At 41.5% G+C, this 26799-nt stretch overlaps 1 protein-coding gene and 1 long non-coding RNA gene across 3 annotated transcripts; one reads left to right on the forward strand and one right to left on the reverse strand.

Annotated features, from left to right (window-relative positions):
- Positions 1-2506: 2506 nt before the first annotated feature.
- On the forward strand, positions 2507-26689 carry AdamTS-B (ADAM metallopeptidase with thrombospondin type 1 motif B). 2 transcript variants are annotated; one of them, XM_064684524.1, is made up of 12 exons: positions 2512-2849; positions 17188-17680; positions 17746-17908; positions 18272-18397; positions 18483-19207; positions 19272-19385; positions 23777-23923; positions 23982-24547; positions 25176-25303; positions 25374-25748; positions 25815-25992; positions 26070-26689. In XM_064684524.1, exons 2-12 carry the CDS (start codon positions 17409-17411, stop codon positions 26360-26362), a joined length of 3087 nt encoding a protein of 1028 aa, XP_064540594.1. In that variant the 5' UTR covers positions 2512-2849; positions 17188-17408; the 3' UTR covers positions 26363-26689. The 2 variants fall into 2 exon arrangements, with proteins under 2 accessions (XP_064540595.1, XP_064540594.1); XM_064684525.1 differs by lacking the exons at positions 25815-25992; positions 26070-26689 and having other exon boundaries at positions 2507-2849; positions 25378-25530.
- Positions 24425-25666, reverse strand: LOC135430011 (uncharacterized). Its single transcript, XR_010436513.1, has 4 exons — positions 25528-25666; positions 25170-25471; positions 25041-25093; positions 24425-24564 (listed from the first exon to the last, which is right to left on the reverse strand). It is a non-coding gene; the product is annotated as an uncharacterized LOC135430011 (long non-coding RNA).
- Positions 26690-26799: the final 110 nt, after the last annotated feature.

A 26799-nucleotide genomic window follows, 5' to 3' on the forward strand; every position in this document is an offset into this window, starting at 1 on the left:
TTAGGGTAATCTTAATAATTTATGATTTGATGCTATTCCAATTATAATAATACAAGAAAAAAAAACAAAGTACTCATCAGTGTTGCATACATGTCTCTTGCTTACTCAATAAAATTGCATATCGGATTACGAATTTGAATTCATTGCTTGCAGCCCTCGTCGGACAGCTGTTCACCTTTTATTTTGTTTACTGGTTTTGTGGCCATTGCCATTCACACGTCAACGGCGGCGCGTGCAAAACTCGTTTGATTTTCAATTTGAAATGCAAATTGTTATTTCAAATAAGGATTGCGCTGTGCTGTCAGCAATGAATGCGTCAGCATAAAAACAACAATGGACAATGGGCCATGCTACCTGGCCACACATCGTGGCACAATTCATTCAGCTGCGCAATGTCAGCGGCGTTTAACAATGTTGGCGCCACACACAACACACACATGCACGCACACAGGTGAATGCATGTGTGGCGTCACACTGATGCGACGGCGGCGCCACAAGTGAGATTTCTTGATTAGAGATCTGAGAGTCACGCGAAAAAAAAAACTAAATACAAATACACACACAGATAGCAAGGATGATGCTTGAGAGGTAGCCATATGTACAATGTGTGTATGGGTGTATGTGTGTGTTTGTGCCAACGCACGATTTGTGGCTAGTCTGGTGCCTGCTGCCTGGTAATCAGATAAAAATATATTATGACGTACCAGACCGACTTTTCATTGTTAATTGAGCGGCGTTGGCGGCGCAAGCATCACCGGCAAAAAACCTTTCTGGCCAAGTCGGGGCCGAGACCGGCCCTGAATGATTTGAGATTGAGACGTGCTTGATATCTGTTGGCATCGGTAACGGCGGCGGCAGCGGCGGCGTCGGCGTTGCCGATGCTGCGCGACGCGTCTTTGGCTGGCGTCTGCTGGCTGTCGCGTCGCGTCGCGCCTCTCCGTGCATTGCTCTTATCTTGTATCTCACCATTTCGTATGTTTTGTTGCTGTTGTTCCTCCTCACATTATCGCATTTGTATCTGCTGCTGCCGCTGTTCCAGCAGCAGACGTGTCGCCACAATTTGCCGCCAAACGCCGACGCCGCCGCCACCGCCAGCGCTTGGCGCCTAAAAATCAAATGGGGCGCCATATAACAAATTTTTAAAAATAACGTGCAACGACGTCAACGCTGACTCTGACGCCGACGCCGATGCCGACATCGACGCCAACGCCGACGTAGACTAATAATGTGATTTGTTCTCCTCGTGGCTATTTTTGCGCGCCACGGCGCATTGTTAATGATCTTCTCCAGCGCGGATCGTCTGCAGTCGCCGTCTGCCGCTTGCTTTTTCTTCGTTTACAATGTGATAATTTTAAACAATTTACTCCCCTTTTTTCGCCGCTGGCGCTTTTGTGCATTTAACGGTGTCGTCCTTGACTGCGGCGCCGCGGCGCCGCCTCGTCGCTGTGTGGCAGTTTCTGGAACTGGAGCGAGATAGGCAGCAATTTCTGCGCATCATAAAGAACAAAAAAAAAAAAAACAAGAACTACAACATGAGATATACAAGATGTGATTATAATTATATTGCAAACAGTTGCCTTGCTGATAGCGCCACGCATAGCAACAACAACAACAACCACTCCAGACAGAGTCGCATGATGACAATGCTGATAATGGGCCACAGCGACAGGGTCACTGCCAGCAGCGACGGTGGCAGCGGTAGCGGCAGCGACAGCAGAAGCAGCAGCAGCAGCATCAGCAGTCGCATTTCCTTTTGGTGGGGTGTTCGTTGGGGGTCACATGCAGCTGGCGCGGCAATAAGACGCCGACGCCGTTGACGCCGTTGACGCCGCTAACTCCATTCAGTGAGAGCGCGCGCATCAGCGGGAGCTGCGCTGTCGCTGCCGCTGGCGCTGCCGCAGCAACAATCGCTCGTGCGCGCTTGTTCATTCGTTCGTGCTCGCATGTTCGTTCGTTCGTTTTGCTGGTTCGCTCGTTGCGCTCGTGCGGCCCGGCACTGGTTCGGCTCATTGGGCTCCGGCTGCGGCTTTGGGCTGGCTCCCCAATCTTTCCTTTCAATAAAACCAGCGCCCGCTTGCAATTTTCACTTAGTTTGAGTCCGAACGGCGACTGCGCCGGCGTGTCCGTGTGTGTGCGTGTGCGTGTGTGTGTGTGTGTGTGTGTGAGACAGTGTGCGCGCGTGCGCGTGCAAGTGTGTGCCCAAGCGCGATTCCAATCGAATCGACTCGCATTGTATTGAAATTGAAATTGGCATCGATAAGCGATCGGAAAAAAAAAACGCGCGCAAACGCTATTTTTTTTAATGGATTTTTCGGAAATTAAGTTCGTTTCGTGCAATTTTGTTCTCACATCAAATTTATTTTGTTTTTTTTTTTTAATTGTTTGTTTATCAGCGCGTGTGGCGCATGCGCAACAAAAAAAAAAAACAACAACAACAACAAGAAGTGAGCAAAAGAACGAAAACAGAAACTAATTCAATATTGAAAATCGCTTAGTCATCGCCGGCGCAAACATTTTAACTCCTTCTTGTTTTTTGGTAGTTATTTTTTTGTTGGTTTTTTTGTTTTTGTTTACTTTTTTGTGTCTGTTGCGATTCTAAAGAATCCGCCGACGACCCAAATCGCCGTCGTTGGCCGCAGTATTTACCTGACATCATCCCAGCGTCAACATCAACATCATCAACATCAACATCATCATCATCGGGCATTATCATCATAATTATAATCAGCAAGAACGTCGGTATTTGCGGTTGACATCTTTACGGGCTTCATTCAGAGCAAAAACAAACACAAGCAGCAACAACAACAACAACAACAACAACAACAACAACAACAACAATCTCAGCAGGGGTGAGTACTCGGAACGCCCTCCAAGCCCATTCATAGATTCATTATTACAAATATTATATGGAATGTTAAAAACAAATTTCAATTTGTACCCAAAATTAGTTCACAAAAAAAAAAAACAAACGGGAACACTTATCGGCGGAATAAGTCGGGCGGGCGAGTTGCCCGGACAGATCAATTTAATTTGAAATTTAAAAACATCAATTTCATTAAAAAAAAGTTCACATTTTTCTCAAATTAGAAATTTTAAGAATGAAAAGATTTCAAATGTCAATATATTTATAAAAAATGGAAAAAAGTTTTGTATTCAATAAGAATTAGGTAAATTATTGGTGCTCTACGATTTATAGAAATTATAATATTTTATTCATAGAAATTAATTTTTGCTCATATCAAAAATGCATAATTTTAATTTAAAGAAGCACAAGAATAGACAGAAAAGGCAAACTTTACTTGTATAAAAAAGAATATAAAAAGAATAAAATAAATAATAATATATATATATATATATATGTTTAACTCATATATAGCATCATAGCATGATACTTTTTTTCGAATTAAAACTCTAGAATTCTTATACAATTTTCCAATTTTTCATAACTGGTAAATCCCTGGGAGAAATTTCTTAGCTGGGATTATTTTGTAAAAAAAGTTTAAATTTTTAACACAAGCTACTGACAGAAGATCTATTAAAAATAAATTGTAATTTTGAGAAAATTGATTCATTTGTAAATTATAAATTCAAGCAAATAACAAGTAAGAGGTTCTAGTCGGGAGCTCCCGACTAGGGGATACCCTGAACCCTCTTCTTCCAAACTCGGGCGATAGGTATAAAATGAAAGAAAGAAAGAAAGACTATTCTAGAAGCTTCATGTCAAGTTTGGTGACTTAAGCTCATATTATTTGCCGAAATTGCTCAAAAAACCGGATTTCGATATCGATTTTTATCGATTACTTGGAAACGGGGCAAGTTATCGAATATCGGAAACAAACTCGATCTATCCAATAAATAAATAGCTTAACGAGTGAAAGATATGTGAGGAAGTTCGTAAAGCACGTCAAAGTTAAGTTTGGTCAAGATATCTTGAAGAACAGCAAAATTTAGAGCTATGATGATATAGTAGAGCTATGATGATATAGATATAGATGTTTCTGCTGCCTACCACAGAAAGAGGGAACTATGCAAAGTTTAGGGACGTTAGCTTTAAGATAGACGGAATTGGCTATATCCACACGACTCCTGATACTGGACACGAATACATATATATATAGCAGAAAAATACATATACATATTATCAACTTTTATCTTAGTTTGTTCCAGTTTGTACTCAAAGAATCCCTTGGGGGAAACAAATGAAATATGGTGAAACAAAAAGCTTTATGCAAATTCGACTTAAAACAAGCGCAAAATAGCTAGAAGCAAAACAGAAAAGTCCTAAAACATACATTTTTATGCCCTTATATACGATATATAAGTTTGTCATTAAAAAGCTGAAGACATCTCCAACTCTATAGCGCATGCATATATATTTAAGGGTTGTCTCAAGACCTTTCCGTTTTGCTTCAAGCTATTTTGTGCTTATTTTAAGTCTAATTTAAAGTTTTTTCCAGTAAAGGATTCTTTGTGTTTCAACAGGAAAAAAATGCTAAGAGAATAGTTGAAAGCCAAGAAAAAACTCTGGCTACGTTCCACATCCATCCAAGGAGCTGTCCGTTTTGTGGAGCTTTCACTGTAGTACATTTGGTTGTGCGGTCAAACAATTTTCAGAGACTTACGAATGCGCCCGTGCATCCATAATTTTGACGTCTTCTGATATAGCTGCGCGCCAGTGACAGCTTTTGGGGGCGCATGCACGAGGGTTTTTTTTGTTTTTTATTTTTATTTATACTTTGTTTCATTATTTATTTTGTGGAGGAATAGTGTGAAAAAAAAACGACGATTCTTTCGCTTCGTTTTTTTTTTCTTCTCTGTTTTCTTTCTGTTTCTATTAACGTGCTGCGGCTGCTGTTTGCACGTTGGTTCGCATTGTTTTTATTTTTTTTTTATTGTTGGTTTCGGGCAAAACGGTAGCCATATATTAAGCTAATTTCCTGTGTGATCTCACACTCGTATACAGATACAGATACAGATACACAGATACACAGATACAGATACAGTATGTGTATCTGTCAGATACACGGCGAGCCAAATAAATGCCACAAGCAGCACCCAAAAATGGTCAAAATAAGCGCCGCGCATGTTTTTTTTCTGTTTTTTTTTTGGCCAGAAGCAGCTACAACATTGTATGAGGCAGCACAGATAAAAGCAAATTAAATGATTTGTTATAACTTTTTGTTGTTGTTGTTGTTGTTTTTTGTTATTTTGTGGGCTGCAGTGCGTCCCACTACACACACACACACACACACACACACGCACACACGCACACACCGCTTCCCCTCGCCAACTCCAACAACAATCTCCGAGCGCTGACGATCCGTGGCCATCCCGAGCAACGCCTGTGCAAAATTTATGGCCTGCATTTGTTGTACAACAACAAGCTGAAGAGAGATACAAACTTAACAAAGAGCAAATTAGACTGCTCGACTAGCACATACCCTACACTCAGGGCGCCAGCTTGCGCAGCGGCTGTGCTTCTTCTTCACTTGGCTCCACACTTTGGTCACACTATTTAGTCTTGTTTAAGTTCGGAGCTTATGATCCGATCTTTATGAAATTTTCAAGATCTACTTATGGCACAAATTTATGTAAAAATGTGGAGAATGTAAGAGCAGTTATCGAAAATGTAAAATATGTAATGAAATCGAGTTCGATTTACACCAAGTAAATAGCTTATTTAGTATTGCAATAATTTCGATTCTTAAAATCGATAATTATCGATGAATATGATAATGAACCTGCATACATTAATCGAGTAATTTTTAAACCAAATAACTTGAATTTTAAATTTTTCAATAAGTCCATTTCTCAAAATCGATATTTATCGATATCGTCAAAGTGGAAGATATCGATAAAACAATCGCAAGAAAGGAGAATAAGTAATATTTCTTCACATTTCTTGCCATTATGTTTTATCGATATAACAGATAATAGAAATCTCCAGCTTTTAACAAAGGCTGGATCGAAACAGCTCGGCGAGCTGATCAAATATATATGTATATATATACATATATATAGAATGTCTGTGATCGTAAATGTCTTCTTCTGCCTGTTACACACATTTGCACAAGCACATTATACCCCTTTTTAACAATTTTCAATGGGTCAAGGGTATACAAAATCAAAACGACGTCGCCATAAAAAATACATTTTCGGCCCACATGCGATGGAACCGACGCGGAGACGCCCGCCACTAAAGAAATTAAAATATGCCTCGAGACGGTAACAGCAGCAACAACAACAACAACAGCAGCAACAACAACAACAACAACAGCAGAAACAACAACATTAGATCCACATATGCGCCTTTGGTTGGAGTTACGTGCGATCTGGACAGAGCTGAGGCCCCGGTCCCGGCCCGCGCGCCCCTCCTCTGCGCACGTCCGTCGCTGCGCGTTTTACTACGTTAAAAGATTCATTTCATTCATAAAAATAAAAGCTGTGTGCGTGTGCGTGTGTGTGTGTGTCTGGCAATGGGCGTGCGTGTGTGTGTCTCAATGAAACTACAACGCATGAATGAAAAAAGAAGAAGAGATATACATATACGTATGTGAATGAAGCCACGCAGCAATATGGGAGTCTCTCTCTCTCTCTCTCTCTCTTACCCTCTCACGCAGCCCAGCTCTCCTCCTCTCTCTTTCTCTCTCTCTCTCTCTCTCTTACGGCTGCCAGGTAGGCGTACAAATTGCTTTGGTCTCGTCTCTGCCTCGCATCCAAGTGAAATCTTTCTATAAACTTCACAGCTCGCCCCTTGCCGCACTTTTTGCCATTTTCTGAACGATTTTGCCATATGCCTGGTGGGCAGATGTTATCCAACGAAGTTTCGACGGCGAAGCTCTCAAACGTTCCTTGGGCATATAGTGTTTGTTCCAGGGGCGATCAATAAGAGAAGTACATATATTATAACTGATCCAAGCTTACTTGATAGAAACCCAAATATATAGAGCCGGGGTATTAAATATCAGAAATATGCCCAGTATTCTTATCATATCACTAACAAATCTCATGTCTCTAGTGTTTCCCGAAGGTTCTCTAAGCAAAGAAAATATAATAATAATATTAATGTCAATATTAATAATAATAATAATAATAATAATATAAAATAATAATAATAATAAAAATAATAATAATAATTATTATAATTATAATAATACCAATTATAAAACAAATAATAATAACAATAACAATAACAATAACAATACGAATAATAATACCAATAATAAAACTAATACTAATGATAATGATTATCGTAATAGTTTGTTAGTAATGCATTTCCTTAGATTCGCCTGCGTCAAGAATTTGCCTAATTAACATCTTATTAATTTATAATACAGTTTTGCTTAAATTTGAATAATAAATTGGCTTATAGTTAACAATAACAATAAAAATAACAATAAAAATCATAAATTAGAGAAAATTAAAACCAGAAATTGGAACCGGCATTTTTAAAGTTTTCAAACTAAAATTGGTATTTCTCACAAATAAAATATATTTGTATTAGTATATGGTTTGCTTACCCTGAACCTATTGAAAATGGCTAAGAAGAGCATATTTTTTACAGTATCATATCAGATCGGACTACAAGCACCGAACTTCATCAAGAATGTGAGGCAAAGAAGAAGCACAACCGCCTTAGATGTATCTAAGAAGAAAGTTAGATATTATGTGCAGTTAGCTAGGGTATCTTCTAGTCGGCCAATTCCGACTTGAGCACTCTTATTTAATCGCTTTTTCTGGGATTTTTCTGCTGGTATTTTGTGTGCGAGTCTTTTGGTCGCATTATTTGCATACAAAGCTCAGCTTGTCGCCTATGCCCCAAATGATGATCATTAATGATGATCATTAGCGCGAGATGATGATGTGATCGAGCAGCCAGGCCAAATGTAAAGCGACAACAAAACGTGGCTAATAAATTAAGCGAAGCGTCAACAAAGCTGTTGACAAATGTCAATTTTGGAACGCCAACGCCGGCCATTGAAAAAAAATATATCTATATATATTTGTTTTTTTTTTATAAAAAAATATAAAATGGGGAAAAAATACTCATAATAATAAATTTATTATGAGCACATAAGAAGTGTGCGTGCGCGCGTGTGTGTGTGTGTGTGTGTAAATCACATTTGGTCTATAGTGAAATTGGCAATCGAGGAAAACAGCCTAAATAAGAGAAACTATGTGAGATCATTCGATGCGTGGGTCATCAAAGTGTTTCAATGATTCACTGGAAATGTGCGCGATTTGATGACACATCCTTGTTGCTGCTGTATCGCCATTCTATCGCTATCTTAACAGCCAACGAATATAATATGTATCTATATATAAAACTGTTTGTCCTGACTGACTGACAGGTTGGTGATCACGCAAGCTGAAGTTTTCTCTGTAGTTACCTTATGTGTTGAAGGTGCACGTTGAGACGGGGTTTTGGCAAATTCCACTCGCACGGGTGGAAAAATTGCGAAAAACCTTTGTATGAAAATTTTTTGCTTACCATCCGATCGGCCTCAAACTCATTTTCAAAGATCTTTGTTCAAATTCATTTGAGGGGTGTTTCACACTTCTCGAAAAATGGTTTCCCCCTTGGTGGAAATGTTGGTCAAAGATTAGGTGGCTGATCTATGGAAAAAATCATTTATGACGTGTTTCACACTTTTTGCAGAATCCCAGATTCCTCGGTGGAAAATGCGATTCAAAGATGTTTACGGCTGTCTTAAGTTTTGTTCGAATTGCATAAAACTTATTTCGAAAGCTCTACATAAGAACTTAATGAATACGTGTTTTAGCGAATTGGGAAATATCGCCCGCGTGGTTAATTACCGAAAAATGGTTATATGAATGTTTTTTACTTACCATGCGATCGGCTTCAAAAACTTGTTCAGTGGTCTTTGTAAAAATTCATCTGAAGGGTCTTTCGCAGTTTTTGGAAAATCCATACTTACTTGGTGGAAATGGAAAGATTTCGCGCTCAAATTCATTTCCAAGGATCCATATGAAAAATCATTTGAGACGTGTTTCTCATTTTTCGCAGAATCCAAGCTTCCTCGAAATAACATTCAAAGATTTTTTTGGCGATGTTTAAAGTTTGCATATGCATGCCAGTTTATACATACATGCATTTTTGTTTTGTATATATTCAAACATGCATGCATGCGTACATGTATGAATGACTGTCCAGACACCTTCATACATGCGTGCATACATGCGTGCATACATACATAAATACATACATACATACATACATACATACATACATACATACATACATACATACATACATACATACATACATACATACATACATACATACGTACATACATACATACATACGTACATACATACATACATACGTACATACATACATACATACATACATACATACATACATACATACATACATACATACATACATACATACATACATACATAGATACATACCTACATACATACATACATATATACATACATACATACATACATACATACATACATACATACATACACACATACATACATACATACATACATACCTACATACATACATACATACATACATACATACATACATACATACATTCATACAAGCATATAAATGTACAAACATAAACACAAAGAAAAAAAAATACCAAAAAAAAAAGGCACTACACTAGTAGCTAAGCATGAAAAGCTGCAGAGCCTACTTGAATTCTTGAGAATCGAGGAGAAGAGCACTTGTATTTAAATTTGCAGCGCAGCGAAAAAATAAGCTTGGTCTGCGTTTGGTATAAGAAAAGAAACATGCATGCATACATATATTCATAAATGCACACATACATGCATGCATACACTAACACGCACACGCCCACACACACACACACACACACACACACACATATATATATATACTCGTACAAAAGGCTGATTAAAAATAACATGGACATAGACAGATACAAACCACGGCTGCTAACCAGGGTGAACCCTAACGCCACACTTTCCTCTGCCGACGACATTGACAGTGTGGTAGCAGGCCTAACTCAAGAAATTCATAACGCTGCAGAGATAGACAGATAGCCAGTAAGAGACCTTTATCTTTGGACTCCTGAGGTAGCCGCTCGCGTTGCGAAAGAGAGGCGACTCAGGCGTAGTTGGTTTTCTACCCGCAGCCCATGGGATAAAAACCTCCTCAACAGAGCCACTAAACGCCTAAAGGAGCTTCTACAAGACTTAAGGAAGAGCGCCTTTGATAGGTTCCTAGAGGATCTCGAACCAGGAGACCCATCAAATAGCTTATGGCAGGTCACACGCCATATTAAACGACCTATTAGAAGGGCAGCTGTGGTCCGAAAAGCAAACGGGGACTGGTGCTGATCAGACCAAAAAAGAGCAGATGCCTTTGCAGAGCACCTTTATGACTCATTCATGCCGTTTGATCGCTGCTCATTGGCGGACAAAGCGGATACTATCCGTTTCTTGGAGCTACCAAGTGTGGGGGACACACGGATCGCATCAGCATTCCTGGACGAGATTGAGAATGAGATTGCTGTACTTAATCCAAAAAAAAAACGCCTGGACACGATGGCATCGACGCTAAGGCGATTAAAATGCTTCCTAAAAATTGTGTCCAGTTGCTGACCAACGTAATTAACCGATGCTTTGAGATTGGACATTTCCCTTCCCAGTGGAAACGAGCTGAGGTAATTTTAATACCAAAGCCTGGTAAACCTGAGGCCGATCTCTCCTCTTATCGTCCCATAAGCTTACTGGCTACTCTCTCTAAATTGCTCGAAAGAGTACTGCTGTGCGGTCATGCTCGACGTGAAGCAAGCCTTTGATAGGGTATGGCACCCCGGTCTACTGCATAAACTTTATTTCACCATTTCATCTATAAAGAACATCAGAGCCGGAGTCCCACAAGGCAGCGTTCTGGGACCTCTGTTATACACGGTGTACACAGCTGACATGCCTGTCAGCCCGGATCAGAGCCTCTTGGTTGCCACGTACGCGGATGATACTGCCTTTCTTACAACGGCCAACACAGCGTCAATTGGACTCCCTGGACAGCTGGCTGAAAAGGTGGAACAGCGCGGTCAACCAGGAAAAGTCCACCGATACCAGCTTCACGGTGCGCAAAGGGAACTGCCCTCAAGTTTTCCTAGATGGATTACAGATTCCGGTAAGCACAACGCCCAATTATCTTGGCATCACACTCGACAGACGGCTGACATGGCGTGAACACATTGTGCGCAAAAGAAAGCAGGCTGAAAACAAGCTGAACAAATATTACTGGCTGATTGGTAGACAGTCCAAATTGAAGCTTCGCGTCAAGCTTTTAATCTATAAAACAATTATCAAGCCAACATGGACTTACGGCATCCATCTTTGGGGTACCGCCAGCAAGAGCAGCCTGAACATTGTTCAACGACCTCAAAATAAAACTCTGCGTATAATCTCTGATAATATACCTTGGGTAAAGGAGGTTATGGCCAAGCTGAGTGATCGATACTTGCTAGGCAACCACCCAAATAATCTTGCCACCCGCCTTTTAAAGAACAACTCAACAACAAGACGGCTCAAAAGGAAACACCCAATTGACCTCCCCCAAAAAGTCTAACTCCACACATTCCACTGCTTCCCCTACACTAAACACACAAAACAGACACATACAAAAAGCGGGCAGATTTTAAATAAAATAAATAATAATTATGTTCAAAAAAAAAAAAATACAAAAAAAAACTCGTACAAAATACCTTAATTAAGCTCACTATTATAAGTGTAAATAAATAAATTGCCTGCGAAAGGAATATCAGTTATTTCTAGGTGTATCGCCTTTCTTTCGCATTTTTAACATCCAAAGGATGTCAAACAGAGGGATGTCAATTCCTGGTCAAAGAAAAGGGCAAGTCTATTGCCTTGCGGGAAAGGAATATCAGTTATTCCTCGGCGTATCGCCTTTCTATCGCTTTTCTATCTGCTATTAGATAAAGTCTATTGTAACTGATCCTGGGGATACGAATGGAAGAGATGAACGAGCGGAAAAGATAAACGAATGAAAAACATGAACGAGTTGAACTATCCACTGGTTCATGTCTTTATCACTAACTTATCTTTCAGGCGAAAAAAGCGGCTAAGCAAAAGGAGACTTCTGGGGGTAAAGAAGCTTAGTCTTGGCTTCTGCCTTTGCCAGGAAACAAAACTAGATTTATTGAGCTATAAGTTAAAGAAATTCTCCGCTATCGCTTAAATGTCGCCCAAGTAGTTAAAAAGGCGATAGCAAAGCCAAAGCTAAGCATCTTTGCAATTTCGCCAAGGTATTTCTATTCGTCTGACTCTAGAGATGAGAAACAATGTCAGAGATTTGCTGAGAAGACAAGCACACTCGACTGCAGTTCATCAATCAGGGCGACGAGCCAGACAACATCATTGATCAATCAATGAATGGGGCATGGCGCCTGGGCATACCTACAGCAATAGGTATATGGTATGGGGCATGGGGCATGGGGCATGCCCGTCGTTGTCGTTGTCGTTGTCCAAATGAAAATTCAATCAATTGGCTGACATTTAATGGAGGGAGACGTCAAATGTGATTGATTGATTGTTTGATTGATAATTAAAAGTGGCGCCTGCAAGCCGACGCACAGCGCCAAATGGCGACAGACAACTTGTTGCTGCGCCAAGAGCAGCAAGAGAGATGCGAGAGAGAGAGATGAGAGAGAGAGATGGGAGGGAGATAGATGAGAGAGGGAGAGAAGAAGCAGAACTGCAGTAAGCTACATTTAACATTATGATAATCTGGCGCTTGCTAATTATGTGCGCCGCTTTCAAGTTTCGCCGCAGAAGCTTAGAAAGAAGCCTCCAAACTCTGGACGAGCGACTGGCAACTGGCAACTGGGAACTGCTGACGACAGTTGAGAGCCGAGAACTGGAACTGGTGACTGGGCCAGTATTTTATTGTCATTATTGGGTTTTTCTCATACAATTTGAATATAATTTAAAACGGCGCCTGCTTCAGGCGCCTCACAAAATCAATGTCTTTCAATACACTTCTGCTGCGAGTCTTTCCAGTTTGACCATCAGGCTTGACGTCAGACACAGATTTATTTAGCTTAGAAAGTCTCTGACGTACAAATCTTCGAATATACGCTTAGCACAAGGCAGGGAGCAAAAGGCAGCTGGTTCGAACTGTGAAAGGATTCACTGGCAGGTTCTTTTTGGCTTTGCTGCTCTGCATATGATATAATTATATTTCTTATTAAGGCTCTTATATTCTGTCTCTCGGAGAATTTAGTCTAAAACACATTTTGATTTTGACATTCTTCAATATTTTAGCTAACGTATTTAAATACATTTTATATATAAAAACAAATGTAGATACTTTTTATGTTTATCTTAACAAAAGTAGAGTACTTAATGTAAAAATAAAGGGAAAATCGATGGGAATTTCTATTAGCAAATCTACAAAAAGTCATATAATATTTTATTTCCAGATAAATTACTTATAAAATTCAAATTAAATCAAGCATAGGGTATGCAAAGTGCGTTGCCGCTTGCTTTCTAATCTCAAGTTTTTATCTTTATTTGTATTTTGTTTTTGGCCACGTTTTGCGACTGGCCAAAAGAGTTTGTTTTGTGTTGCCAGCTAATGAGCTTTATTTAATTTTATTAATGGAATTGCCAACATTTATCATAAATTACAAATCGTGATCGTGATAAGAGCGCCAACAACAACAACAATTGGCTGACTAGACGGGACTCTCCAGTTGCCAGTTGCCAGTTGGCAGTTGGCGATCTGCGATCTGCGATCTTCTCCAGCGTCAGCTGCGACGTCGACGTCGACTTCGTGTCATCTGTTCATCTATTGAATAATTAAGTTGTCGTGTGTTGCTTTGATAATGACACACAATATCGCTGTTTCTATGCCCTACTGCAGGGTATTAGGATTTTGCCGTGAATGATGAAACCCCCAGCCCATGGAGTATATATATATAATTATATATGTTATCTTGATCAGCAACAACAGTTGCAACTGTAGTCGACGATTAATAAGACGCAGCATCTTTTGAATCTGTCGTCAAATGTTCAACTTAATTTGAACATTTGGTCTATACTCGATCTACCCTGTATATAGATTTCAAAGACATCGATTGACTATAGCATATGGCTACATAGATCCCAAATTGTATTCTCTGCGGAAAACTTGTCTGTTCTGCAAGACAACGGCAACTACGAACTACACTATATCCGCCATAATTCTGAAAGGGTATTTGAACTTCGACGTGCCGCCGCTTTTGTTGTTCTCTTGTGTTTGCCTTTGAAGCGCCGCATTCAAATGATTTGCTTAATTTTATTGCCCATTTTTTGGCTTTAAATTTGGTTAGCCATTGTCTGGCTGTGGGCAGTACCCAAAAAAACAAAAAAAAAACAAAAAAACACACACACACCTGAGTAACCCTTCCTCGCCGCCTGCCGCAACTCGAGCTTCAGTTTTATTGTGAAGCATTTGCTAAAAAGCTAAAAGCTAATCAGCTTTTATTTATTAGCTGGAAATAGTTTTTTGCTTTCAACTTTTGTTGTTGCCGTTGTTGTTGTTGTTGCATATTTTCGTAGAAATTTATGCCATAATTGTCTGTCTGGCCCGATCGGGTTTGCATCATTCATTGCGGCGCTCCGCAACGCAAGTGTCCTGTATCCGTCGGCTGTCTCCGCCATTGGCTGCCAATCAAAGCGCTGGCGCCAGGGCGCAGCTACAAAATTGCTGCCGCAGCAGCAACAATTGCTACTTCCAGTTGCAACAGCAGCAGCAGCAGCTTTTGATGAAATGCGCACAATTGTAATTCAATCCGAATGCATTGTGGCCCGAAGCGACACCAACGCGGCCTGCGGTTGTGCTTTGTTGTTGTTGCTGTCTTGTATACCCTGTACTTATACGAAATGGGTAAACTGTCGTGTGCATATGTATGTAACAGAAAGGAATAAGCATCTTCCCGATCAGAACGACAAGCTGAGTCGATTTTTAAACATATTTTTAGCTTATTAGCAATTATTATATAGATATATTCAATCATCGATAAATATCGATTTTGAGATCTGTTTTTTTTTGTGTAGCACAGCTTTAAAAATACAATTTGTAGATACTCCAAACTTGGTATAGTATAGTCACTTGGCATACTCGTATAGTATATTCAGATTAAGAATATTTCACTTTCATGGACTAGCATTAGGGTAAATGGGGACTTATCCAAAAATTGAAAAAACCAATTCTTTTTCTAAGTTAGAACCTTATACCTTGGTATATGCTCACTTATATATATCAAATTTATCACAGCTGCGCAGAAGGATGCTGCACTTAGGGTATTTCCTAGTCGAGCACTCTGATTTGTTGTTGTTGCTGTCAACTGAGCCAAGTGCTTATGGTCACAATGACACTTGCTGCCACTGGCAGCTACTTGATTATTGGATTAATTGCATTACGAAACAGCACAAAAAATATGCGATCAGCACGTGCTCGACTAGTAAATACCCTTTTACACATTAAACACATGCATCAAGCTATTGTATAAGGTCTTAAATATCCCTAATAGATACTTATAACTTTTGTTTTTGGTTCAAAATTTAACGTTTTACTAAAAAGTATGCGGCTTATTCATTCAATAAAGATAATCTCTCAAAAACTATTAAATAGTTGTACTCTAATCTAGCTTTAAGCTTTAAGTTAACTCTGATGCATGCGCTTTGTGCGCTTAATCTAAATGCAAAAAGCTCACTTAAAGCTTTCGCCTAGCTAAAAAGCTTACAGCTTTGACTAAATGCCATAAACTCGATTAAAGCTTTGGACTAATGGAAGGAGCTCACTTAAAGCCCACGCGTAACTTTACGAAAAAGCTAACGTAAAGCTGTACTTTAAAGCTATCGCTAAATGCTATAATCTCGCTTAAAGCTTTCGCCTAACGCAATTAAGCAAGCTTCAGGCGGTCCTTTAAAGCAATTAAGCTATTAAACTAAATGAAAAAAGCTCCCTTAAAGCGTTCGCATAATACAAATATAGGTACATAGCTTAAAGTTGGCACTAAATGCAATAAGCTAGATAAAGCTCACTAAAAAGCTTAATTAAAGCTATCATTTAAAGCTCTCGCTTAAGCAAGCTTCCGGCGGTCCTGCAAAGCAATTCAGCATGTAAGAAGCTTTTGCGTAATTAGTAAAAGAAAGCTTAAAGCTTTCTATAACTACACTCAGGCTCAAAGCCAAAGCTTGAGCTGAGTATAAAATAGTTCGTTCAAGCTTCCAAAAATCAAATACATTTACATGAATAAGTTGATGAAAATAAGTGAACCTAAAAATCGCTTGAACTTAAATCTGAGCTTTATATTCACCTGGTGTCATTTGGCGCTTTACTCAGCAGTAAATCTGATTTGTGCTGTAACATGAATATATTTTGAACAAATTAATTTTTGTTAAGTAGTGTACCAGCTGTGGTTCTCCCGTTTTGTATGGCAAACAACGAACATGTTGTAAAAAATGTGTATTTAAAATAATTATCCATGAGTATTATTGAGTGTTAAAGTGATCTTCACAAGAGACGAAGGTGCTTCTTTCGTCTGCAGGTGTTTTTTGTTTTGTTTTTTCATTTGTTAAGATCTTACATTTAGAAATACTTATCAAAGAGAAGAAAGACGAGCTGAGTCGATCGAGACGTTTCCGCCTGTCTCTCTGTGAGTTAATCTCGGAAGCTACAAGGTCTAGAGATTGAAGATTTAAAATATATATTCTCGTATATCATGCGCATAGTTTTTTGTCGTTATCGAGTCCCTTTTCCATAATATCGATAAATATCGATCTTAAGACTTGGTTTTTTAAGCATGACTCGAAGATTGTATAACACACAGCTGAAATGTATTTCACTTTTTGGACATCTTCTCCCATTCCCTTCCAAATTGACAGAATAATCATTTTCAAAGGTACAACCTTGAGCTTTGGTATGTACATATGCTTGGTTTTGTGTTCTTATGTAGAAATTAGGAAGCAACAATGTTTGTAAGCCTAATACAGGGTATCGTTTAGTCGGTCAGCCCGACTAGAGCACACTCACACGCTTGAATTACGTATCTCTTCACGATTCCGTCTAAATTTTAAGTGTAGCAGTAAAATACTTTTGCTAAAATATAATTGAAATCTTTTGGAAATTAATCAACTTATTATTTATGCTTTGCCTTGCAGCTGCGCGACAATCTGACCGTGCTGGGATTGGGATTGGGATTGGGCTTGGGTGCCTGCATATAATGCAATTGCGGCCATGTGCCCACTAATTGCCAAGCTGTTAAAACGCATGGACAACGGCTAACGGCCACCCAGAGTGCGAATACTAAGGAGCATAAGAGACACTAAGAGAGAGAGAGAGAGAACCAGTTGTGAGAATTTGCGTACTTAAGCGTTCAATTATGAAGCGCCTTTATCTGAGCAGCCTGCTCTGCCTGTGGCTGAGCTGCGTCGGCTGCGAATCGCTTTATGGCCTGCACACGGACGAGCTGGTGGCGGGCGAGGGGCAGCTGGTGGTGCCGCGGCGTGTGCACGCCGACGGCGCGTTCATGACGCACACCCTCCACTATGCCCACCAGCGGGATCATCGACGGCAGCGTCGCAGCGTTGAGGCACAGCCCGAGCTGCATATCCAGCTGCCGCTGCGCGACGAGACGCTGCATCTGGAGCTGACGTAAGTCTTTGTCTTTGGCCAATCTGCGGCAGCAGCTCTTAACCATGCCCCATTGTGCATTGCAGACCGCACAGCTACTTTCTGGCGCCGCATCTAATTGTGGAGCGACATCGTCGCGATCTGCGCACACGTGCGCCGCCGCCAGCGCATCAGCTCAATTGCCATTTTCACGGCAAGGTGCGCGGCCAGCCCTCGGCCAACGTGGCCATATCCACCTGCTCCGGTCTGGTGAGTGATTATCTAATCTTCAATTTGATACTTATATATAATATGCAGGTCGCAAATCCAAAAACAAAATTTACACACACGCTCTACACAAGAATTTACATACAAGAAATAAATATTTGAAGGAAAGTTGTATATATACAACATATGTCAAGTATATATATTATTTAAGTTTATTCAGCCAGATCGACAGATTTTGAGCTTTTTTTTGTTGGCAACTCTCTAGCTATTTCCGTTTGAGCTTAATTGCACAATCTCAAGTTTGTTGCCTAAGTCATTTGTTTTTTCGCAAGTTCGTTGCCTAAGTCTTTCTGCTTGACATTGATTGCTTTTTGGCGCGTGTTTCCATTTATTTTTCTCTGCCAGGTGGGTCACATTAAGACGGCCAGCAATGAGTATTACATAGAGCCCTCCAAGCAGCATGCGGCGCATCCAATCAACGGCCATCCGCACGTGGTCTTCCAGCGCTCCTCGGTGAAGCCCAAGCAGAAGGTATGCCAAACCAGTGGTTGTGCGCAAGAGCTGCCAGATACTAATTAGCGTCCATTTGTGCTCTTTTGCTGTTCGTATTTGGCAGGCGGATCCGCACTGGCGTCACAAGCACAAGCGCAAGCGCAAGGAGCAGCGCCACAAGGGTCAGCAGCGCGGCAACCAGAGCCAGAGCCAGAGCCACAGCCAGAGGCAGAGCTCGAGTCCGGTTAGCAATTGTGGCACACGGGAGCCGCGACGCCGCATGGAGACGCGTCTGGAGTGGCAGGCGCGTGGCAAGTTCAAAATACAAGGCGGACGCAAGGTGCGACGCCATCATCATCATCAGCTCCAGCAGCAGCAGCATCATTTCCATCATCATCATAATCATCGTCTGCAGCCTCATCGGCGCTTGCAAAAGCATCCGCACACGAAATTCAAATACGATACACAGCCGTTGGGGCCGCATATGGAGCGCAGCCGTCGCTCGATCAGCAGTCCACGGCACGTGGAGACACTCATTGTGGCGGATGCGACCATGTCCGCGTTTCACAAGGACGTCGTCAGCTATCTGCTGACCATTATGAATATGGTGTCCGCACTGTACAAGGATCCCAGCATTGGCAATGCCATCGAGATAGTTGTGGTGCGCATCATTCAGCTGCAGGAGAACGATACGGAACCGGAGCTGAATCTCACGCAGAATGCCCAAAAGAATCTGGATCGCTTTTGCAGCTGGCAGCACAAGCTGAACACGCTCAACGAGAAGGATCCGCATCATCATGATGTCGCCATATTGATAACACGCAAAAATATTTGCGGCAACAATTGCATGTGAGTATTCGCCCCTCCTACCCCCACCCCAACCCCAACCCCCGCTAATGTATGCCTGTTGCAGGACTTTGGGACTGGCCAATGTGGGCGGCATGTGCAAGCCGAAGCAATCGTGCAGCGTCAACGAGGACAACGGCATCATGCTCTCCCACACGATCACGCACGAACTGGGCCACAAGTGAGTCGAACAACTTCCGTATCAGTTACTACTATGATGCCCCCGCTGCCCCGGCGCCACATTTGCATAGACACTGTCCATGCGCATGTTGGCCAACATGGAAATGCACTTCCAGTCCAGCTCGAGTCGCTTGGCCGCCGGCAACGGCCAACGCATGGCAAATGCATCAATTGATCGGCCAGCCGAAAGAGATTTATGTGCAGCCCAATTCGTTTAATGAATGAATCGAAGCAGCAAGCAGCCAGCCAGCCAGCCAGTCGGGCGTGCCCGACTATTGAATACCCCGCGGCAAGCTGCCTTGCCTTGCATGTAATATGCATTTCTAACTAACTTCGGTGCTTATTGTCCGATCTTTCAAGTCAAGCTCGCAAATGCTGAGTTAAGTGCAAATATCTTGGAAAACAGAATACTTTGCCATACAAGAACTTTCTTTCGACCGATTGTTCCTATGGCAGCTATATGATTTATAAGTCTGATGTTAAAAAGATTTTGGATATATTTAAGAAGCATAGTAAAACTTATAAATGACGTGTTTGGTCAACATATCTTGAAAAACAAAAAAGTTTTCCATATAATAACCCACTTTTCATCCGATTGTTCCTATGGCAGCTATAGGATATAGTGGTCCGATCCGGCCGATTCCGACATATGTCTTGCCTGCAACAGAAAGACGGACCTATGCAAAGTTTCAAGACGATAGACAGACGGATAGACAGACTTGGCTTTATCAACTCGGCTCTCAAAATCGATATTTATCGATATTACGATAATGGGAAAAGTTAGCAAAAAAAATATGATTAACTCAATTTATTTTACATTCGTATGATACACGGGAATGTATATACCTTGAATTTTCCGTTCTTGCTTATGTATTATAGTTTCCCATATGCCTGTCACATACATTGTCACCGAATCGTGATACCCTTTCAATTCAATTTCAATGGGTCCAGCAACAACAAATCGCATGAATGGCTGCTCTAAGTGGACGCGACGGATGCTTTGACACCTGCGTGTGTTGTGACAATGATCGCCTGCGTTGCACGCCCACAGTCGATAGTTGTTCACACACACACACACACACACACACACAGATACACGCCCCTCCCCTCCCCTCTTCTTCTCGACTGTCAACCTCCCTTTCAGCCCCTTCCGCAGTTGCCGCCCTCCTTGCGCTATTCAAACTCAATTAGTCGCAGAACCAGCGAGAAACACACAGACACACACACGCGTACTCAGAGCTAGAGATGGACAACTGATCGACTCATAAATCTCTTGTTATTTCTGGTGTATACTCTATATAAATTATAGACCATGTTAAATGCGAAGGAAGTGGAATAAATATTTATTTTAAGCTCGCCTTGACCACAAAACGCGAGTCTGAGCTTCCGAAAAACTAGAAGACGTGGTTTTGCAAAATTCCACCCGCAACTGTGGAAAATTGGCGAAAAAATGGCCGTAAACAACTTTTTTTTTACCATTCGTTCGGCCTCAACGACCCTTTTAAAGTTGTTTGTAAAAATCCATTCGAGACGAGTTTCACGCATTTCGCAGAATCCACCCGTGGGGGTGAGAACTGCCGATCAACGGTTTCATTTTTGTTCTCAGGAACATTTTCAAATCTCTATGAATATATGTTAGTGTTAAAGTACTGAAAATATTGTTAGCTTTCTAATAAATATAATTCGCTTCAGGCTCAGGTTAGATGAGGAACGAAGAGCATTACGAACCGATTTTTATATGTGATTATTATATAAGCATTTTAATAACCAAAAGCTTTGAAAGCTCGTATAAGCTTAAAGCGCCTTTAGTGCATTAAAGCATTTACTGAAAGCTTCAGCCGTGGGTTTACCTGACCGAGATGAATCAAAAGCTTAAGCTTAAGCTTTTAATTGAATTTGTATAACATAGTTGAGCTGTCAAGCGAAAAGCCTTTTAATTTGTCTGGCCAAGATTAATCCAAAGCTTTACCTCAAGCAGTTAGTTCGCTTTATGTTTATGTCATCTTTCAACATTTAGTCACTGATTTTTTTTGGTCCATCTCTAATGGGAGTGCGGCACGTAGCAATTTGGTAGCACAGCCGGTGGCTGTCGCAGTTGTCCGGTTTCGTAGGCTTATCTCGTTTGGTGTTCGTGCCAAGTGGATTTTTGTAAAACGCCTTATAAGCGCAGGCAAGTGCCCGTCAGTCTGGCGTGTTCCGATTGACTCAACCGGCCAGCGGATCAGCCAGCAGTAGCAGCAGGCGCTGCAGTGGCTGCAGCGGCCACAATCGTCATTATACCCTGTAATCAGGCAAAGTGTTGAGAAGGCGCTGTGATAAGTTTTCGTTTCAATAGGGCATATAACTATTCCTGATCTAGATTAACATGCAATGCATTTAAGATATATCTCTAAGGTCTCTCATTTAGTTAGTAAACATATTTCTATAAATTAAAGATCCCTTTTTTGAAGCCACAGTCCCGACTTTTGGTACACGTATGTTTGGGCTGATTTCTGATATATTTTCCAAACTTTAGACTTTATAGAAACAAGAAACTCTTCAGACGCTAGATGGTGAGAGCTTGGGCTGATAAAGCAGCAAGGTTTTGTTATTATTTTATAGACAAAGTTTTGATTTCCTTCAATCGATTATAGTTTTATCGATAAGCAAAATAAGACACAAGCTTTTTCGATAGTAAATCGTTTAAGCTTATCGATAACCTTTAATTATTAAATCGTTTAAGCTTATCGATAACCTTTAGTTATTATATCGCTTGAGATTATCGATAATCTATAGATATTAAATCGTTGCTACTTATCGATAATCTAGTTATCGAATCGATTATGCTTATCGATAGCTCTTAGATACTAAACCGGTAATGTTTATCGATAATTGTTGATTATACGTGATATATATGTATGATAGATATTAAAGCATTTGTGCTTATCGATAAGCAGGGTATCTGTAAGTCGATCACAGCCCAGGTCGATAAATTGTGACTTGTTTGTTGTTGTGCAATTTACGTTTGATTGTCGCTGGGTCGCCCGGTCATCGTCAGGTGGCAGCCGCTGGCTAACGATATGCTTATTTTCCATCTCTCTGTGTGTGTGTGTGTGTGCGTGTGTGTGAATTTGTTTTTGTTTTTATTGTGTGCTGTGCTGATTTAAGCACTATTCTAATAATCAGGTTTTTGACTTGCCCGCAGTCTAGTCACAGAGCGTGGCATAAATTGCTTGTCGCGTTTTGTTGTTGATCTTTTCTGTTTGTTTTTTTTGTCGTTTCTCAAAGACAATGCGAATAATAAATCTCAACAGATTAACTATAGTAGAGCGGAGCAATCACGAGAGGGCGATGGAGGAGAAGGAGAAGGGGGGGGGGGGTGTTGGTTAGGTAGGTAGATGCCGCTGAGTCGTTCAATTGCAACAATGTTGATCGAGTTTAACCCCTGTGTGAGTCGAGCGAATCGCTACTAACGCTTACGTAAGCTTCAGTTGCATTACGTAATTACATTACGTTTTTTGAGTAATATGTCGTATCAAATGTCTTGTATATCGTTTTTATGAAGAACTTTTAGGTAATTCCGTGTTTGCAGAAAACTTAAGGGTTTGCTTAGTCCTTTACGTTTGTACTGCGTAGAATGAGTTGCTTACGTCATTACGTTACGTTTTTGGGGTTTCAGTTCTTTTGAAGTGCTAGCAGACACGGGCATATAAAACTATTGTGCTGTGTCAGAAACGGGTTATCGATAACAAAAACTGATTTGATCGAATCGATAGCAATTAACTTGACCTAAGGCCGATAAAACCTCAAGAATCTAAATTTAAATAATGGGTTCTCGATAAAGAAATTGATTTACAGTCGACTTACGATATATATAAAACAATAAAATTGATTTGAGTAAATCGATAACCATTTCAGGCCGACAAAACGTTTAATGGGCTATCGATAAAGAAAATTGATCTACAATCCATTATTATTATCGTTTTCGATAACAAATGTTGATTTGATCAAATCGATAGCGATTAACTTAACTACCGGCCGAAAAAAACGTAAAGCATGTAAAACTAAAGGAATGAGTTAACGATAAAGAAAATTGATTAAAATCCAACTATCAATATAAGGGAGAAGAAAACGTAATGGAACTTATCGATAAGAAATTGATTACGAATTTATACTCTTATTTTAATAATAATTTTAATCTCAAAAATGTACAGGCTTCAGAATCGATTAATAATCGAATCGATTTACACAAAAACTTGAGATAACTTTTAGCTATCACAAATATTTTCTTTTATATAAAAAAAATAAGCAATATCGATTATTCGATCGATTAAAAATCGACTTAACTTACCAGCCAAATGTCGAGTTTTAACCTGTCCCAAATGTTAACTGTTATATATTTTATTTGCACAGCTTTGGAATGTTCCACGACACGGCCAAGATTGGCTGCCATCCGCGAGTGGGCTCCATTGTGCACATCATGACGCCAACATTTGGGGCGGATACGCTGCAGGTTTGCTGGTCAAACTGCAGCCGGAAATACATAACCCACTTCCTGGAGTAAGTAGCGGCTAGAACTGGCCACGATTCAGTGATAATAATCGATTGATCGCTGCAGCCAGGGACTGGGCGAATGCCTGAACGATTCACCAACCCCGCCGGACGAGTACAACTATCCGGAGGTGCTGCCGGGCGAGCGGTACAATGCCAAGCGACAGTGCCGCATGCAGTTCAATCTGACCACGGACAGCGATGTGGGCGCCTGCTCCGCACCGCACGAGTTCTGCTCGACGCTCTGGTGTCGCGTGAACGGCGAGTGCGTAACCAATATGCGCCCGACGGCGCCGGGCACCGCCTGCGGCAAGAACAAATGGTGCCAGAATGGCAAATGCGTGCGCATGGAGGAGCTGACGCCCATACATGGCGGCTGGGGCAACTGGAGCGACTGGAGCGAATGCTCGCGCAGCTGCGGCGGCGGCGTTTCCATACAGCAGCGCGAATGCGACTCACCGGTGCCGGCCAATGGCGGCGTCTTCTGCATCGGTGAGCGCAAGCGCTACAAGATCTGCCGCAAGAAGCCCTGTCCGGATCACGAGCCCAGCTTCCGGGCGCAGCAGTGTGCACGCTACGACAATGTCAGCTACCAGGGCGCCACCTACAAGTGGTTGCCCTTCTTCGACAAGAGTAAGTCCGCAGCTAGCCTGGTAAAAAAAAAATCTATATACAATATATGGCAAACAACGCATGCATAATGTCACCTACGAGCGTGGAAACTGGGTGGAAAATAAGTTCATTAATGAATATAGCTCTAGGTTCAATGATCGAAATTTAAATCAGTTTTATATCAGAAATCAGTTTTAAGACTAAACGCCTCATAAAAATCATTTTCTTTACATATTAATCTATACGTAGTATTTCCACAAGTTGTGCAAAATTCACCTTTACGGGTGGAAAAATGTTTTAGGGCAAAAAAAAAAATATTTCTTCAAACTTATTTGAGTTGAATATGCATTTTACTTTGATTTGAATTTCAAATAATTTACATCACTTTCAAAGATCGCTCCATTAATTCACTTTATACGTATTTCACCTAATTTTACAAAATCCACCTACCTGAGCGGAATGCGGCGGTTAAAGATTTAATTAACAAAAAATAAATTCTGATTCCAAGCCATACCTGAATTTCACTGCTTAGCAATAGCTGATTCCAATACCCCTATGCAAAATCCACTTCCAGAAGCGGGAAATGGGTGAAAAACAAAGATTAATTCAATTTATATACCATAAACGAGTCTACACGTTATACTTTTAGATAATCCGTGTCGCCTGTTCTGCAGTGATGTGGACGACACGATAATCGCCAACTGGGGCGAAACGGTGCTCGACGGGACGCCCTGCACGCTGGGCACGAACAACATGTGCATCGATGGCATCTGCAAGGTAAGTTCGGGCAAGCCGTCTATAGACCACAGCTGGTCGGCGAGATCAATTAAACGAGCGTTTCATTCAGAAAGTTGGTTGCGATTGGATCGTTGACTCGGACATGCAGGACGATCGTTGCGGTGTCTGCGGCGGTGCTGGTGATCAATGCAAGCCCATAAAGGAGATCTACAGTGAGCCCTTCAATGTGAGCGACGGCGTTTATGTACAGATCGTTAATATACCGGCACGAGCGCGTCGCATACTGATCAAGGAGCTGGCCAATTCGGCGCACTTTCTTGCCATCGGACGGGCGCAGGGCGAGAAGTTTTATTTGAATGGCGACAGTCTGATCTCCATGCCCGGCGAATTCGAGATCGCCGGCGCCGAGAGCCTATACGATCGGCTGGACGAGCAGGAGACCATCAAAATACCTCAGCCCATACAGCATGCCATAGCGCTCTATGTAAGTACCAGGAGCTGATCCTCTCTCTTTCTCTCTGTCTATGTATATTATTCCGACTATCTGCAGGCGATCGTGCGCAGCAATGAGAGCAACACGGGCATCTACTTTGAGTTCACGCTGCCCGCCTTCAATGTGACCAGCGGACGGCAGCATCAGTGGCGATTGAGCAACTGGACCGCCTGCTCCGCCAGCTGCGGCGGCGGTGTGCAGCATCGGGAGCCCATCTGCCAGGAGAATGGCAAGCGTGAGTCCATCTTAAATGTTCCTTTATATATATACTTATGTATATATCCAATACATGTGCCCCGTCAATTGCCACAGTGCTCGGCGATACGCTGCCCTGCTGGACGCACGCCAAGAACAGGCGACCCTTGAGGCAGACACGTGCCTGCGGCGAGCAGCAGTGCCCGGCGCACTGGTGGCCGGGTCCCTGGCAATTCTGTCCGCTCACCTGCCGCCAGCCGGGCGCGCCCCTGCCGCAGCGGCGTCGCTCCATTGTCTGCCTCGATCAGCACGATGTTGTCGTCGCGGATGCCCAGTGCGCATTGCTGACCAGGCCGCCCGAAACGGAGCCCTGCGAGTCAACGCTGCCCGAGTGTCGGCTCAAGCAGTGAGCGAGCTTAAGGAACCGGAACCGGAACCGGGACTGGAACTGGAACCGGTGGCGGCAACTATTTATTGCTAATAATTAAAGAGGAAGCTAATTTAAGTGAGCTGCTTTTCAAAACCCAGACAGTTTTACATATTTATTTAACAAGTTCGAATTATACGTGTAGTTATTGATAAGCCATGTTATCGATTAATAACTATCGATTAATAATTTGCGTGTGCCCTGCAGTTGCAGTACACAAATTGCAGTGGCGCCACCTGGCGCATATGCTGCGCAAGATATCGTTCTAAGGCAATTAGAGATGTGCAAATATAAATATATTTTCGATAAATCGATTTCGTTTCAGTATTTCATATTGCGATATTTTTCCTACAATTTGCGAAGCTAACCTCAATCATTCTTTCGATTCTTCAAAAGGGAACCCAGTAACAGAGAAATATA

The sequence above is a fragment of the Drosophila montana genome, unplaced genomic scaffold, assembly GCF_035044405.1.
Source record: "Drosophila montana isolate Dmon_TW-CO22-7 unplaced genomic scaffold, ASM3504440v1 contig_2781_1, whole genome shotgun sequence".
In the NCBI taxonomy this organism is placed as follows: domain Eukaryota; kingdom Metazoa; phylum Arthropoda; class Insecta; order Diptera; family Drosophilidae; genus Drosophila; species Drosophila montana.